Below are 15365 nucleotides of genomic sequence, written 5' to 3'. Positions count from 1 at the left end.
AATTACCGTCGCTTCCGATATGCGGAGTGAACCTGAAGTAGTATCCGAGGTTGGAAGGTTCACTCCAGTATGCCTTCATCGCTTAACTTGGTTGTCGAAGGTTTCAATGAAGCGTGAAGTTACGCGACCCTAGCTTTTCACTCTTGTTCCCTCGAGCCTAGCCCTTGGGTCACTCATAAAGATAGAATTTACTAGTTCTTTAAAAACATTTTAGGCTAGTCCATTGTGTCACTGCATTCCTTCAGTAGACACATCATCGCATCTCATCCATGCTCAACTTCAACACATTGAATACCTCATATCCTATCTAGTATTTCGGCCCACATAATCTTACTTATCAAGGACAAACTGCTCCCCAGTCCGCCCATAAGTTCGGTAAAGTCTCCGCCCATGGCGTCTAGCAATGACAAAGGGTACTTTATTATGTGGGTGAGGTTCGTGAAAGTGAATACTCCCATTGGCTTCCAGAGTATATGGTGAGAATTGCCAAACAGACCCGTATAGCTTCTCGGCAGCAAGCCCAACTGAAGTCAACGCATGCAAAAAGTCGTTCCATGGAACTTCACCGGGGGTAGAAGTGACATCTGGATCGTAAAAGAGAATGCGGAATGTCTTAAGTGCTCGTCGGTCGACCTTGAATACCGGCTTCGGATCTTCGAGTGCGACTTCGGCCATCGCTTCAGCTGGAGCTTCATCGGTCTCCGTTGATTTAGTCGTAGTTCCTCTTGTCTTGAGTTTCGTCTTGGCTGGCTTCGCTGAAAGACGACCTGATGCCTTAGTGTCTCGATCGTCAATGAACAGCCCAAAGAAAAAAGTCGACAAGGGTTGCTCAATGTCAAGGACTTGTCTCTTCTCCTTCGTGGGCTCAGCCCATTCAGGTGTCCTCTGCAAAACACGGGGACTTTTTAGGAGTCCCATCAGGATACTTTCATTCATGTTCTTTGTCCGATCGTAGAGATACCGGTCTGCTCTGGTCCAGAATGCATCTAGATTGGACTCCGCTCGCCGCATCATCTCGACGTTCTCCTTGTTCCTGCGTCGGTGTTCCGGATATGTAAACTTCCCCAGCTTATTTTCGACAAACGGGAGAAGAGCGGGCGCGGGAGTGCTTTCAAAAGCTTCGTGAATTTGTTCCAAAATGCTAAGCCTGGCTCTGATAGAATCTGTCGACCAGTCCATAGAATCATCGTCAGCCTCACCACCGAAACCTCGATTCCACGGTTCGAAACGCTCGAGCGCATGCAAAGTCTGGATGATTATAGTGAAGTCACCCATCATGGCATGGGCAGTTGGTGATAGCAAGTCGCGAATTGTCTTATCCCTTTCCATCTGTAGTTCCAGATCATCCACGACCATATTCATTGCAAAGATATCAGGAACCACGTCATTCTCGTCATCAAGCATGCCCCTCGAATCATATAGATGCCCGACGACCCATTTGAGCCAAAATTGCTCGTTATATGTCAGAGGCCTATCCCTGTCCTCAGGGCGAAAGCGCCAAAGGTTCATAGCAGCTCGGAACAGGGGGGAACGCTTGACCAAGAGCTCGAGCTTCGGCAGAAAAATAACCTCTCTCATAGTAAGTACGAAAGAAAGGAAATGGCGAATCTGATTGTTGTATTCATCGGGCAGTTTCTCGGTAGGGGTTACAACACTCGCATATTTTTCTTGCAGTTGACACAGGCGTTTAGTAATTCGATGAGCTCCAGTGAAAACCTCAATCATTGTGTATGCGTTAGCCAGAACCTCACCAATGGCTGCTCCCCATTTGCTTTTATGTTCTCTCGTATCGCCGATGAGTAGCACATGATCGTACATGTCACTGATTTGTTCGGCAAAGTAATTGGGATCCTCGCGCATCGCCCATACGTGATCCTCTGCAGCGGCGGCCCTAGCCGCAAATAGCTTTTCAAGATTGGCAAAGTTGAGCCGAGTCGGCACACGGTAAGGTGCTTCAAAGGTAATCTCGAGAAGGGAGGTCTGTAATCCTTCAGTCTGCGTAGTCGAAGGAAGCTCGGGTTCGGGCTGAACAGGATAAATATCACTGAATAAGTTGTGCGGCTCAATTTCGTGCAGGATTCGATAGCAGCACTTGACAAGGAAGTCCATCAAGCGCTCTTGTATCTCTAGAATCACTATGCCCGATGCGGTAGAATACTGCCACACCGGCCACTCCTTGCCATAGAGGGTAGATGTTGGCCAGGCATAGTCCTTATTTGACAAATGAAGCCAAACTCCCGGGGCAGCTTCTGGGAATTTCTTCACGATCCCATAATCGTCTTCGGGAACGCCGCGGAGGAGAATACTCATGTCTTCTGTAGGGTACGGCTTTTTCACTACCATTCCGGTCTGTATTGCTTTGTGGAAGTATTGGTGATCCTTATCGAGGAACAAGGGAGGCGGGTGACGGCCTCTAGAATTGAGAAGTAAGAGGAACGGCGTGGGCTTGCCAAGGGACTCCTTATTGATATAAGGCCACAAGATGGAACTATGTTGCTTGACCTTGACCTCAGGATCCGTGTCTACATGTCGCCAAAGGTCATAAAAAGGCCGGTGGGTCGGTGGCATGTCTGGCCATGCAGTGAGAAGGACCTCGAGCCGTTGCTTTCTGTTTTTCTTGAGCCATCGCTTCTGTATGGTCTCTTCATGCCGCTCCAGGATTCTTCCAAGGATTTCATAGTTCTGATAAATGCTTTTTCCTCTTCTCTTTGACTCGATTTCAACCTCGTCTGCTGGTGTGTTCTTCAATGGGAAAGGGTATGAATCCGGTCTTTCCTGTCCATTATCACTTCCGGAGACATCAGAGGAGGAGGTTTCATCACGAGACATTTTCTTTCGAATTGTGACCCTTGTATGAGACTCTTCAATGTGGTCGTATGGTCGGTCGGTTACTCAAGTGTGATGTTGATGTTTTGAAACAGGTCCTTCCTCAAATCACGCGTCGCAGCTATCGAATACCGTTGGGACTCAACGGTCGAACAATATTCCGTCTAATGATTATCTAGCTGCCGCAAGCTTATTCGTTGGGCTTTCAATCCCTATTCATGGTACACATCCAATTTGAACTATTGTGGCGGACGCCCACTCGAATCTACCATTCTGTTTAAAAACCGTCAGTCTTGAGCACAGGGAAGCTGGGTTTTCCCGTAGTGGCTTAGCCTTGCTGTATAAGCTATAGTTTGTCAGATCATTTTCGGGACGGTAAAATGTTTAACGCGATACTAAAATCCATCGCCCCGATGGCCTCAATTAACATTCCCCATACCCCGCCTTTGTCACATCAAAGCGTCTGGGGTAAACATTTTGGCGATAATAATGAGTCACAAGGAGCCGATATAGAGGTATAAATTGCGTAGAAGACCATGTCGTTTGAGATCATCAGAGAGCACCGATTACTCCAATTCAATATGTCTTCTGAGCCCATCACATTTGCCATCATTGGCGTCGGCCTAATTGGGCCTCGCCACGCCCAGACTGTGATCAAGAACACCCAAGCAAAGCTGGTAGCTGTTGTCGACCTAATGCCAAATGGTGAACAACTAGCTCAAGAGCTTGGAGCTGTCTACTTCAAGTCCGTGGCCGATATGCTGCAATCGTCGAATAAACCTCGAGCAGCCATTATCTGCACGCCCAATCATACGCACGTCCCTTTGGCTCGCGAGCTATCCTCAGCGGGTATTCACATACTCATTGAAAAGCCTTTCTGTACAGATATTCAGAGCGGAAAGGATTTGGTTGATCATCTCGATAAATTAGACGTCAAGGCTTTGGTCGCACATCATCGACGATTCAATCCCTATATGATGACTGCAAAGGAAACTGTTGGTTCTGGTTCTCTTGGGAAAATCATTGCAGTGAATGGAATTTGGGCGACTTATAAACCAATGGAATACTTTGACCCTCCACGGGAATGGCGAAGAGAGGATACGGGCGGTGTTGTTCTCATCAATCTTGTCCATGAGATCGATCTGCTGCACTATCTCTTTGGTCCCATCACACGGGTTCATGCAGAGAAGACGATATCCCAACGTGGGTTTGAGGCTGAAGAGGGTGCAGTACTGACACTTCGATTCAAGTCTGGTGCTGTGGGAAGCTTCCTGTTCTCGGACAATGTCCCGTCACCGCATAACTTTGAGTCTGGTACTGGAGAGAACCCGTTGATCCCCAAAACTGGTAAAGACTTTTACCGTATCTTTGGCACCGACGCATCATTGAGTGTGCCAGATATGACTCTATCTTCATATGCTGAAGGCCAAAAATCATGGCATCAGGAGCTTGTTCAGAAGAACGTCCCTGTCCCAGATGGCGTGCCTTTCGAGCTACAGTTAGATCACTTCATCAAGGTTATTCGTGGTGAGGCGACTCCGAATTGCACACCGAGAGATGGCCTAGCTGCACTTGTTGTCTGTCAAGCTGTGAAAGAGGCTTTAAAGGAGAACAAGACTGTGGAAATCAATGCTTCTGATGTTGGACTCTAATTGAGAGGCCTTTTTGACTCTTCAAAACTTGTCAAAATTTCAATACGGATTATAAGGTATATTGAATAGTAGTATTGCCTTATGCAGACGTTCGTTGGGTTATATCCTGTAGCACACCTTGATAATAGATAATAACTACTGTGTTCTCTGAACAACCACTAATCTTAAGTTCATGATTCTCCTGAACTTCTATCTTCAACGAGTTCCCATGATAAACGAGGATTCAATTTCCAGTGGATGCTGACAAAGAAGAAGGCGTGCCTTCACAGTGGAAAGATATCTTATACAACGTCCCTCAACAGGCAAACTCATCATGCACAGCACAGGTGCAATACGAAGCTATCCTATACCGTCTCCTGAATGTTATCTCGATCACGAAAAAGAAAACCAAACAGCCTGGCTAGCAAAAACAGGGCCTGACCGGGGATTGAACCCGGGACCTCTCGCAAACTATAGTTCTTTAGAAACAGAACTGAGATGTCACTCCCGAAGCAAGAATCATACCGCTAGACCATCAGGCCAGATACTAGATCCTGGGGATATCAGTGCGGCCAGAACCGGGTGCCTATAGACATGCGAGTTCCAGCACAGCTCTCACTGCAGATCTACGGAATTGATAGGCATTTATCTCTTATGTCAAACGACTTAAGCCATGTTGTTATTTAGCATCAAGCCACAAGCTGAATGCTCGTCTACCTGCTACCTATCTTTCATAGAAAGTGGTGACTTTTGGCCATTCGTCCACGAGGGGCTAGCAGACGGCACGGCTCGCGGGATCTACAGCACTAGCCCGTGATGGATGAGAACTTATGATTCATGAAAGCATTGAGTGGCGGCTCGGAATTTGATCGTAGCCATTATATCACTATCCTGTAAGCTTCCGGATTTAATGATGGCACTTAGGGTATGTCTTTTTAAAGGTCGAGTTACTTTCGGGACGCAGAGGCTGGCTAGGGATGCTGGTTCTTCAAGACTTCATATCATTTGGCTGTGCTGTGAAGAAACAATCAACTTTCTATAAGGCCTCGTTCTATCATTGAGCTAAGTTTGATTTGTTGGGCCCCTGAGCTATGGTTGACCTGACTTTGACAAGATAGTGACGCAAAGACTGATTGCTGCTGACCCTTGGGGCCTTAATCCCTTTTCCTGCCAATTCTTGGGAGACATAGCCAAAGCCCCAGCAATGCAGTCAAGAAAGCCAGAATAATCGGCTGGAGAGTCTTGACGCCCTTGGCTTGAGCAATAGCACCCACCGCAAAAGGCAGAATTGCAGCACCACTACCACCAAAAGCGGCTGCGAAACCAATAGTGCTAACATGTAAGTGCTTAGGCAACATCTTTGTAGTAGCAACGACGACTGCAGGGAATAATGGACCGAGAAAGAAACCCTGGAGTGCCACTGTGACGGCCGAGACATAAAAGCTCGGAACGAGCCAGAAGATTAGCTGCAGTGCCATAGCGGCAGGCAGATACAGAGATACTGCAACTTTGACTCCAAGAAGTGGCGTTACAAACCCCAGAATGGCACGACCAACGGCGAGACCCAACCAGAAGCCCATGGAGGTCATACCAGCTGGGTAGTTCTCAGCCTTTCGCACGCGAATCATGAACTGGACGATCCAGCCACCGACAGAAACCTCAACACCGACGTAACAGAGGAGGAATGCGGCACAAAGCCAAGTGACACGAGCGAAAGGAAGCTTGAACAAGGCTTCCTTCATGCCCTGGTTGTCCTCGTTGCTCGCGTCCATGGTTTGGCGATAGACTTCTGGACCATTAGGCCAGAATGCCCAGGTGCAAGTAACAAATTCGATAGTGGCCAACCCGATCTGAGTATTGCAGTTAGTATTGTACCTTTCATAAGCATATCTACATGTGTGACTCACCATAACATAGTAGAATGTATACCAAGGCAAGTCAGCCTTTGCGATCATGTTAGTTGCGATAAGAGGACTGATGACTCCTCCAACACCGTAAAATGCATGAAGGAAGCCAAGAGTCTCATTGGCCTTGTCGAGATTGCCAATCCAGGCATTCCAAGCAGCATCACTTATTCCGTTTCCGAAACCAGCGAGACAGTACGCAAGGACCAAGACGGGGTATGGAGGGTGAATGGCGATGATGATGTAGGCGAGAATATGGCAAATTCCGCAAGTGATCCCGATTCCTCGCTGTCCAATCCGTCGATGCAGGGTATTGTTCAGTACTGCTGCTAGGATATAGCCAACAAAGGGTGAGAGGAAAACAAGAGACACTATGATGTAACTCAAGTTGTAATATTCTTCTAGCTGCGATCTGTTAGCAACTCAGCCCTCGGGAGGGCCGGTTTTACATACGTATGGGATCAAGGCCTGTCATTTGATGTCAGAAATGGTATCAAGCAGAGAATTTCACAGGGATCATACGCCGTATGCAGCATCATTGGCTCCGGAGGTCAAAAGACTCCAAAATGCCGCTCCGGTCCTGAAAACATTCTGGCGGGGATATTTCCAGCTCTCAGCAACTTCGGCGGAAGCATTCTGTGCGGCGACGCTCTCAACACCGCCGTCTGAGTAATCTCCACCGTAGCGAGAGCCAAGCCTCCGAGTTTCGTCAAAAATACCCGATCCCTCACGGACCGCAGCGGCAGGGGGCTCGTTGATTGCGCGAGACGTCAGCTCGTAGGAGCCAATTGTGGCTGTAGAAGAGGCAGCCATAGTGGAGATGTGCTGACAGGAACGGAGGTTAGGTTAAATTTAAACGCCGTCTATAAAAGAAGTGAAAAACAAGAGGAGGATTCTCAGCGACATGACGAGATTTATGTATTTCTTTAAACTTGGTTGTTGACGACATCATGTGGATCTTTGGATACGGATAATTGTTCAGCATTTGACGATGAGTTGACAGTATAACCAGATCAGGAATGGATTCACGAGACCCAAGACGGTTCGTCGGACCGTACAGGAAGAGCTTCGGGTAACAAATTAGGGGCTAGCATTTTAAGTTAGGTAGGTATGCTTATTCCTCTTACGATTCTGAATCATGGCTTCGTATACTCAACCCCAAGAAGTGACGGCAACAGTAACAGTAACAGTAACAGTAAGCAGGGCACATACGTAACGTACAGCAAAAATACTTTGTCCCGTCTCACATGCAGAAACAGCATCAGCCAATATGCAATGGACCAGCGTTGGATCGCATCGGCATCGGCCTTCGCCAAGACACCCACCAGCGGGTTCGACGCATGGTAGGTAGTCTGAGGTGGGCTCCATAATGTAATTTGGGCACCACCTTAGCCTGGGGCTCTCGCTATAAACACACTGGCAGTGGCGGAGGCAGGGGGCTTAGTAGCAGTCAGCAAGCGCAAGCTTCTTCCAAAGTCCAGACCACGTTGGCGTGAGACCATTGGACTCTGTGGCTTTTTGCTCTCCCTCAGCTGCTCTCCCAGGAAGCCAATCAACGAAATACCAGCCCTACCAGGAACCCAGCCATGTCACCCCGACAGAACAAAAAAGCTCAGTCCTGAACGGTGACATTGCAGAGATGGGTTTAGTGCTGAATCCAACAAGGCTGGGAATGGGTGGGAAGTGCCGTGGTCTCTTCTTTTAACCCTTCAGGGTCTTTTTTCTTCTTCTCATCCTCCTCTCAGATTCAATACTAATCGATCACCTGCGAATAAAAGTCCCAACTCGTTGCCAAGCAAAGGCCGACCTCCTCCCGCTTTTAAGCTCAGGGCACTGCGGGGAACTGACCGGGCCGCTAGGGCCTCTCCAAACCATAACTCAATTTACCTACAGCTCCAGCTGCAGTTGAGTTCCAGCTCCTCTCCGTCACCATGGAGCTGAGGGATTACCCTGATCACGATCCCTCTTCACTACCGGCGCAATCGAATTGGGAGCCCACGAGTCCGTCTATCGCTAGGAAGCCTATCGGGTCCGTGAAGAATACCTCGCCGTATACCTCTCCCGACTACTCGACCTCGTCCTTTGCCCAGCGCGCAACTCATCAACCATATCTACAGCGTCAGACCACGACCGATACAACCTACTATGGCGCTTCGACACCGCTGGGAATATGGGAGCCGGCGTATCCTCACACGCCGGGTACCGGTCGACCTCAGAATTACAGGGAGGACAGCAACGCTTCGCTCTTGATGGCTAGTGAGCTGCCAAGGAACAGTCCTCCCGATGTGCCTCAAGGTCCTCCTGGTATGCCTGGTCCTCCTGGTGTCCCTCCAAATGGGCCTCCTCGAAATAGATTGATAAATTGGTGGATACATGAATGGAAGCCATCCTGGAGCATGTACGTCCTCGTCTTCTCGGGGATCGCATTCGCCGTGGGCCACCATTTCTACTATCGGGGACTCCACGGACAACTTGCCAACGACCAGCAGGGCAAGTTTCGATACGGCGCTCTGCTAGCATTCCTTTCCAAGGCCTGCTTTCTCAATGCCGTGGTGCTCGCTTTCCGACAGCGCGTCTTGATGATGATCCGTCGCAAGATGCTTACGCTCTCCACTCTTGACTCGCTTTTCGCGGCCTCCGAGGATCTGACAGCCCTTCTCAATTGGGAAGCTTGGGTAAACGCCAAGTTCGCAATGGCACTGACAATATTCATCTGGACATCGCCTCTAATTGTCATTTTTACATCTTATACCCTTACTGTCGTACCGCAACGGAAGGAAGAAATCACACGCTGTCAAAATGTTCGCACTCTCAATTTCACACATGAAGAGACTGTGTACTGGAGAGACCCTGTCAGAGTTGATGGCTATTTTGAGTCTTCCGTCTCCTTGTGGAATTCCACTGCTCCGGCAGGAGAAACACCCGATAAGAACAAGCCTGAGGAGTTTGACTACTTCACGGCATCGAGTCGTCAATTCAATACCATCGCTTTAAAAACAGCATACACCCAACAAGCCATCATGCGCCCGAAAGCGCCTGCGGAAATCTGCGGCAAAGGCTGGAACTGCTCTTATACCATTGAGTTCGTTGGTCCAGGATACAAATGTACGGATTTGGCTTCGGGAGTGAAAGCCGAAGTGAAGAAGCTGGGTGACGCAGAGTGTCCTTTTGACACATCGGTCCTCGCTCCCATGGGAAACCTTACATACTATGCAATGCTGGACCGAGGAGATTATGAGAACCCCCAGATGGTCGCAGAAGCTGGTGGACGACCAAAGGCGAAACCGCCTTACCCGAGGAACTTTGCTGCCTTCCGTACAGAGCCCATCCTTTGGTTCGGTTACGCTGATGTTGAGGACAGAACCAAGCCCCAGCCCGACAAGCCTCAAGAAGGCGACTGGTTCAAAGCCTACACCCCCACCATTTTTGGCTGTGAGCACTACCAAACCAAGTACAAGGTTCAGTTCAATCACAGTGGCGGAGTTCAGTATCACGATGTCCAGGAGCGTAAGTTCCTCAAGAAAGTCATAGATACGACCTTCATCCCCGATAAGAAGGATCCCGATAAGAGGCTGAAGGACCGGACCATGGCGACGCCCGAGGACAACTACGTCTTTCCTAATGACACCAAGAATTATCGCTTGACAGCCGCTTACCACGCCGTGGGAAGTCAGCTACGAGCCATTTTGAATGGTACCACTACAATGCCCAACTTCAACGTTAACAGCGAGATTCTCCAGACGAGATTGCTTGATCGTCTCAATTACTTGCCAGTCGCGAACTTCCCCCTCGAGGTGCAAAAGTTCTACGAGGAAATTCTCGTATCATTCCTGTCCGATCCGCAAATGTCTGCAGTGTCTTGGGCAGCTGACCCGTCGAAATACTCAGGACGATTCGATAGTGGTCCAGACTTGGATTACCCCTGCGTCAGATGGCAGAATAGAAACTGCTTCTTCTATAATTATGCGCAATTATGGGCAGTGTATGCGTTATCCATGGGAATCACCATTCTTGCGGTGGCGTCTGGCGTCAACGCCATGGAAGAGGATGCCATGATGCGAAGCCTAAGCTTCTCTGCCATTCTCGCAGCCACGAGAGCTTCCAGTCTTGACAAGCTTCGATGGGAGAGGGAAGCTGACGTCAAGAGTAGCAAGATCGGATTCGGAATTGTGTCCGATCGAACTGGCGAGAGGACTTACTCTTTTGGCGTTGAGGGTGACGTGAGCCAGGAAAAGGCTATGGCCACAGGACGGTCCCCGGGCCTTTCGGTGATGAATTGGGGAGACAGGGCGGCGCGCAGAATGAGTTATGCGATGGTGAATAGGAGGGACAGACAGGAAAATTAGATGCTTTTCTCTATTTCTTCTGGATGGGTTCTGGTGCATTGTTAGCGTATGGCATTGAAGCAATGGAAGCACATTTGAATATGAGCGCATAGCGTTGGATATTTAGTGTTGCAAAACAACATTTTAATTTACGAAGACATGACCTTCATTTTTACATTATACATTGAGTTTGCGATTGTGTAAAGCTTGTATGATGTCCCGCCGAGACGTCCGAAGAAATTGTTGAAGTCCCTCAATATTTTAATGATGCCCATCCAACAACGCAGTTAGTGAGGTCATGGCCACAATGGTGTTTACAATCAATGTTTCCCACCACGCCAAAAATGTACAGTGATTCCAATGTCAACGTGTGAAGAGATCACACAGCATATAAACCCACCCTACTGTCCTCGTTTTACAGTTTCTACTGATCATTGTTCTGGCGCACCCATCAAATGATCCATGTCAATTACGGTGATACTGGTGCCACACCGCTAAGAATAGGGAAGCCAAGCATCACAGTGGAGTACTTTAGAGCTCAGGTGTGCTGCCTGTACTGTACCTCCAGTTGCCTCTTCAGCTTGCGTGTCCCGACCGTGTCCTCCGCTTCAAACGCTCGCCCACACCCAAGATGTCCATCCACGCAGCAGCTGACCTCTCGGACGCTGCATTGGGCGGCCCAATTCGTATCAAGGACGAGTACTTCGTCGACAACTACAACCGCGTGCTCTCCCTTCGCGGCCTAAACATCTCGGGTGCTTCTAAACTACCCACCGAGCCAAACGGCCTGTCGCACCTGGATCATGGCTTCTATGAGAACCATCGCATCGTCACTTTTGTGGGAAGACCTTTTCCATTGGAAGATGCGCCGCTGCACTTTCGCCGTCTGCAGGCTTGGGGTGCGCCCTTTGTGAGATTGCTCGTTACCTGGGAGTCAATTGGCCATGCTGGACCAGACCCCGAGGACCTGGATACAGAGTATATCGACTACCTGCGCCAATTAATTGAGCTCATGCCTGAGTATGGTATTAAGTGCTTTGTTTGTGCGCATCAAGATGTTTGGAGTCGGTACAGTGGTGGAAGCGGTGCACCTGGCTGGACGTTTGAAGTTGTAGGTCTCGATATCGAGGCCTTCACCGACACAGGCGCTGCCTACGTCCACAGTCAAGATGAGAAGAAACGGGCGAGTGAGCCACCAAATCCAAAAGAACCAGGTGGTCCATTCTTGTGGCCTTCAGGTTACCAGAAGCTCGCTGCGTCGACAATGGCTACTCTCTTTTGGGCTGGTGATGCTTTAGCTCCCAATCTCAAATGTCGTCGCAAAAAGGACGCCGGCGATGAAGTATCAGCACAACAATTCCTCCAAGACGCCTGCGTCGAAGCCTTCGGTCGCCTCGCAGATGAAGTCAGTCATCTCGAAGCATGCATTGGCTTTGAACCTATGAATGAACCCCATCGCGGCCTCGTCAACCTTCATCATTTTCACTTCTGGAACTACGACACCGACTTACACATCGGCCACTGCCCGTCCCTCGCACAAGCTCTCGCCCTTGGAAGTGGCTATACCCAAGATGTCGATTATTATGTCAAATCATGGCCATGGCCAACTCGTGTATCCCATAAGTCTCGTATTGACCCCAAAGGTCGCTCTGCATGGTTGTCCCTCAAAGACCAACCTATCGGCCACGGTCGGGGAATGGGTGAATGCCTGTGGCGCGCCCATGGCGTCTGGGAGTGGGACGAAAAGAAGAAGACAGCACGCATTCGCGACGATGATTACTTTGAAGTTGATCACCGACCAGGTCGTGAGGGAAAGCCTATTGAGTGGTACAACGACTGCTATGCGCCTTTTCTACAGAAGTTTACAGAGCGTGTGTCGCGCAAGAAGGCGAAGCAGTTTAGCTTCATTGAACCGATCCCCAATGAGTTCATTCCGCCTTGGCCGACGCAGGATCCTGATAACAAGAAATGGCTTCAGCAGAAGTATGCCGAGAAGGAAGTGATCAAGGCTCCACGCCCACAGAACTTTGTGTATGCGCCTCATTTCTACGATCTCAATGTCCTTTTTAACAAGAGTCATTCGTGGATGAGCGTCAATGTCCAAGGTCTCACGCGAGGCACGTTTGTCCTCAACGCGCTCTACTTTGGCGTCGCGGGACTTCGACACAACTACAGAAGGCAGCTGGGCAACATCGTCAACTATGGGAAGAAATCCTTGGGTAAAGTTCCCATGGTCATTGGCGAGATTGGTCTCTCGTACGACATCAACAAGGCAGAAGCTTTCCGCACGGGGTGCTACGACACGCAACGCCATTTGATGAACGGCTTGATCTCCGCCATGGAGGACAACAAGCTCAACTACACACTGTGGAACTACAACCCAAATAACAGAGTTGAGTACGGTGACGGGTGGAACAATGAGGATTTCTCTGTCATCAATGGCGACGAGGTCAGCGAGAATGGCCCCGTACGACCTGACTACCGGAATCATCTCCACGAGCATGACGAGCTCTACAAAGGTGGTCGTATCCTCGACGTGATCATCAGACCATATGCTGTGAAGACAGCCGGTATTCCCAAAAGGTCCAACTGGAACCATAAATCACTGCGCTTCGAATATGAGTGGACCAGCACAGCGAACAAAGAACCTGCCGATGAGAAGGCTCACCTCACTGAGATCTTCATCCCGGGGTATCACTACGACGCACACAAGCTACGTGTCCACGGAACGAACGTGGAATGGACGTATGACAAGCCTCGTCAGACGCTATACGTGCGTAGCAGTTTGGCTGGGTACCACAGCATTATCGTGGCTATCGAGAATGAAGCCCAGCATCTTCTTGAGACGGGACGACGACGAAGGAAGCTGTATCCTCCCCAATTCCCTTTCAACTTGGTTTCTCCAGGTGTGGAGGACTTGATAGAGGATGTTGACTGGTCTAAAATGATTGCGTACTTGCCAGTTGTTATTGTTCTTTTGATCGCTTTTTTCATGAGGCCTTTGACGTGGTTGCTTTAGAGGGTAAAGCATAGATCTTCATGTAACCTCAACGGTTTAGATTGGAATAGAGTTGATAATGAATTAAATGGGATGTCTTTGCACATAGACAAACGAATACTGGTTGATAAGAACGATGTGTTTTGAACTTGGTTCGATGAGCCTCATATCCCGCAGAAATATCAAGCAAACAAATCAAGACTTGAACAAGGTAGGGGAGAGAGGCATAGAGTAATCACATTCTCACGGGCATCATTGTCTTTAACTGTTATTATTCTTATATGCTAATTCTTGTGAAATGATGATCGCTAATATATCAAAAAGTACTTTTACTCTGCATCTAGAGGGCATCTTGGTGCAGTGTTGTTGACCTGAATACCTCCTCTCTTCTTCTCCTTGCTATCATGGAAAGGAAGGGCCCATCCGCCTTCAGTCTCGGGAGTAGAGAGCCATAGTCGAAGAAGATGTCTTCGAGGAACGGGAGGAAGATGATCTATAAGATGTCAGTACTCACATACCTGGCATGATTGTTGAATGGGGTATCTTACCTGTGTATGCTGTTCGTGCATGGAGGAGATGTGTGTTGCTAACGAACTGAATATCTCCAACCTCAAGAATCATATGCAAAGCCAACTTCTGGCAAGTCTCCTCCAGCACAGTCATAGCATGCTTCTGCTCCTCACTCAGAGCAGGAATAAGACCCTTGTCGGAGAATCTTGTGAGAGATCTCACAAAGTAGGGATCCCACTTGCAGTAAACTCGACCCTGGCCACCGTTCTCGATGTAGAAGATGGGGTTTCGGATCCATTCCTCCTCACCAACTGATGTCTCGCCCTTGCGGTCAAAGTACCAGATTGGTTGTGTCAGAAGCTCAGCAACATCGGGGTTGTTCTTCTGAAGATCGTTCCAGACATTGTGAATGCTGACAATATCACTCTCGCCACCTTCCTTGGCACGGTGGACACAGAGAAGACCGACGATATCAGAGTCATCGGCATGAAAGTACTGACGAGCTGTTGTGCGGTAGATACGAACGCGGTCGATTTGTGTAGCGTCATCACCAACATCCTTGACGTGGCCGAGGACATGGCCCAGGCCGTTTTGGGAGACAAAGTAACCGATGTATGTACCGAGACCCATGTAGGCTACTGCGTTCTTAAGAGGACCCCATTCTCCAGCTGGGAAGCGTTTGAAAAGAATGAAACCCTTGCCGTTGAGAAGGTCTTCTCGAAGAATCTCAAGGACTTTACCCAACTTTGGGAGAGGGAAGTTTGACTGAACATGTTAGTTTTGAAAACTGTCTTGTGATACTGCCATCATACCTTGGAGATACCAGTGAGGGGAGTGCCACTGGCAATGAAGGCATCAGCGGTATCGCTCAACTCTTGAATCTCCTCATCGGTGAAAGGATGAGTCCATCGCTCAGGTGAGTTCTCATAGTCCTCCTTCTTCCACAGCGTAGGGCCTGTGATCTCCTTTGGGAATTCAGAGTATGGCTTTAATGCGTCATAAAGAGGAGGATGTTGACCCGAGGTACGGATGCCATCGGGGAAGATTGAACGAGGGGCATCTGCGTTCTTGACTTGGGGGAGAGGAGTCTGAGAAGACTCGTCGATGAGAGCACCTGGAGCCATTGTATGTAATTGATGTAAGAGGACGCTATAAAGACAAGACAGCAATT

The 15365-nt window shown here is 49.0% G+C and overlaps 6 protein-coding genes and 1 non-coding gene across 7 annotated transcripts; 3 read left to right on the top strand and 4 right to left on the bottom strand.

Moving 5' to 3' along the window:
• Positions 1-330: 330 nt before the first annotated feature.
• FMAN_07873 (uncharacterized protein) lies at positions 331-2829 on the bottom strand (the record flags this gene model as incomplete). The annotated part of the gene is made up of 1 exon (XM_041821281.1): positions 331-2829. One exon carries the CDS (start codon positions 2827-2829, stop codon positions 331-333), a length of 2499 nt encoding a protein of 832 aa, XP_041687076.1.
• Positions 2830-3407: 578 nt separating this feature from the next.
• On the top strand, positions 3408-4478 carry FMAN_07872 (uncharacterized protein; the record flags this gene model as incomplete). Its single annotated transcript, XM_041821280.1, has 1 exon — positions 3408-4478. One exon carries the CDS (start codon positions 3408-3410, stop codon positions 4476-4478), a length of 1071 nt encoding a protein of 356 aa, XP_041687075.1.
• A 412-nt stretch (positions 4479-4890) lies between these two features.
• On the bottom strand, positions 4891-4999 carry tRNA. The gene is made up of 2 exons: positions 4964-4999; positions 4891-4926 (listed from the first exon to the last, which is right to left on the bottom strand). It is a non-coding gene; the product is annotated as a tRNA-Pro (tRNA).
• A 612-nt stretch (positions 5000-5611) lies between these two features.
• Positions 5612-7174, bottom strand: FMAN_07871 (related to tetracycline resistance proteins; the record flags this gene model as incomplete). The annotated part of the gene is made up of 4 exons (XM_041821278.1): positions 5612-6307; positions 6365-6766; positions 6815-6829; positions 6884-7174. The coding sequence occupies 4 exons, from the start codon at positions 7172-7174 to the stop codon at positions 5612-5614; spliced, it is 1404 nt and encodes a 467-aa protein (XP_041687074.1).
• Positions 7175-8292: 1118 nt separating this feature from the next.
• Positions 8293-10707, top strand: FMAN_07870 (uncharacterized protein; the record flags this gene model as incomplete). The annotated part of the gene is made up of 1 exon (XM_041821277.1): positions 8293-10707. The coding sequence occupies one exon, from the start codon at positions 8293-8295 to the stop codon at positions 10705-10707; it is 2415 nt and encodes an 804-aa protein (XP_041687073.1).
• A 610-nt stretch (positions 10708-11317) lies between these two features.
• FMAN_07869 (uncharacterized protein) lies at positions 11318-13705 on the top strand (the record flags this gene model as incomplete). The annotated part of the gene is made up of 1 exon (XM_041821276.1): positions 11318-13705. One exon carries the CDS (start codon positions 11318-11320, stop codon positions 13703-13705), a length of 2388 nt encoding a protein of 795 aa, XP_041687072.1.
• Positions 13706-14013: 308 nt separating this feature from the next.
• FMAN_07868 (uncharacterized protein) lies at positions 14014-15318 on the bottom strand (the record flags this gene model as incomplete). The annotated part of the gene is made up of 3 exons (XM_041821275.1): positions 14014-14177; positions 14233-14959; positions 15007-15318. The coding sequence occupies 3 exons, from the start codon at positions 15316-15318 to the stop codon at positions 14014-14016; spliced, it is 1203 nt and encodes a 400-aa protein (XP_041687071.1).
• Between the last annotated feature and the right edge of the window lie 47 nt (positions 15319-15365).

This window comes from Fusarium mangiferae (genome assembly GCF_900044065.1).
Source record: "Fusarium mangiferae strain MRC7560 genome assembly, contig: FMAN_scaffold012, whole genome shotgun sequence".
NCBI classification, from domain to species: Eukaryota; Fungi; Ascomycota; class Sordariomycetes; order Hypocreales; family Nectriaceae; genus Fusarium; species Fusarium mangiferae.
This window is presented reverse-complemented; position numbering and strand designations above follow the sequence as displayed.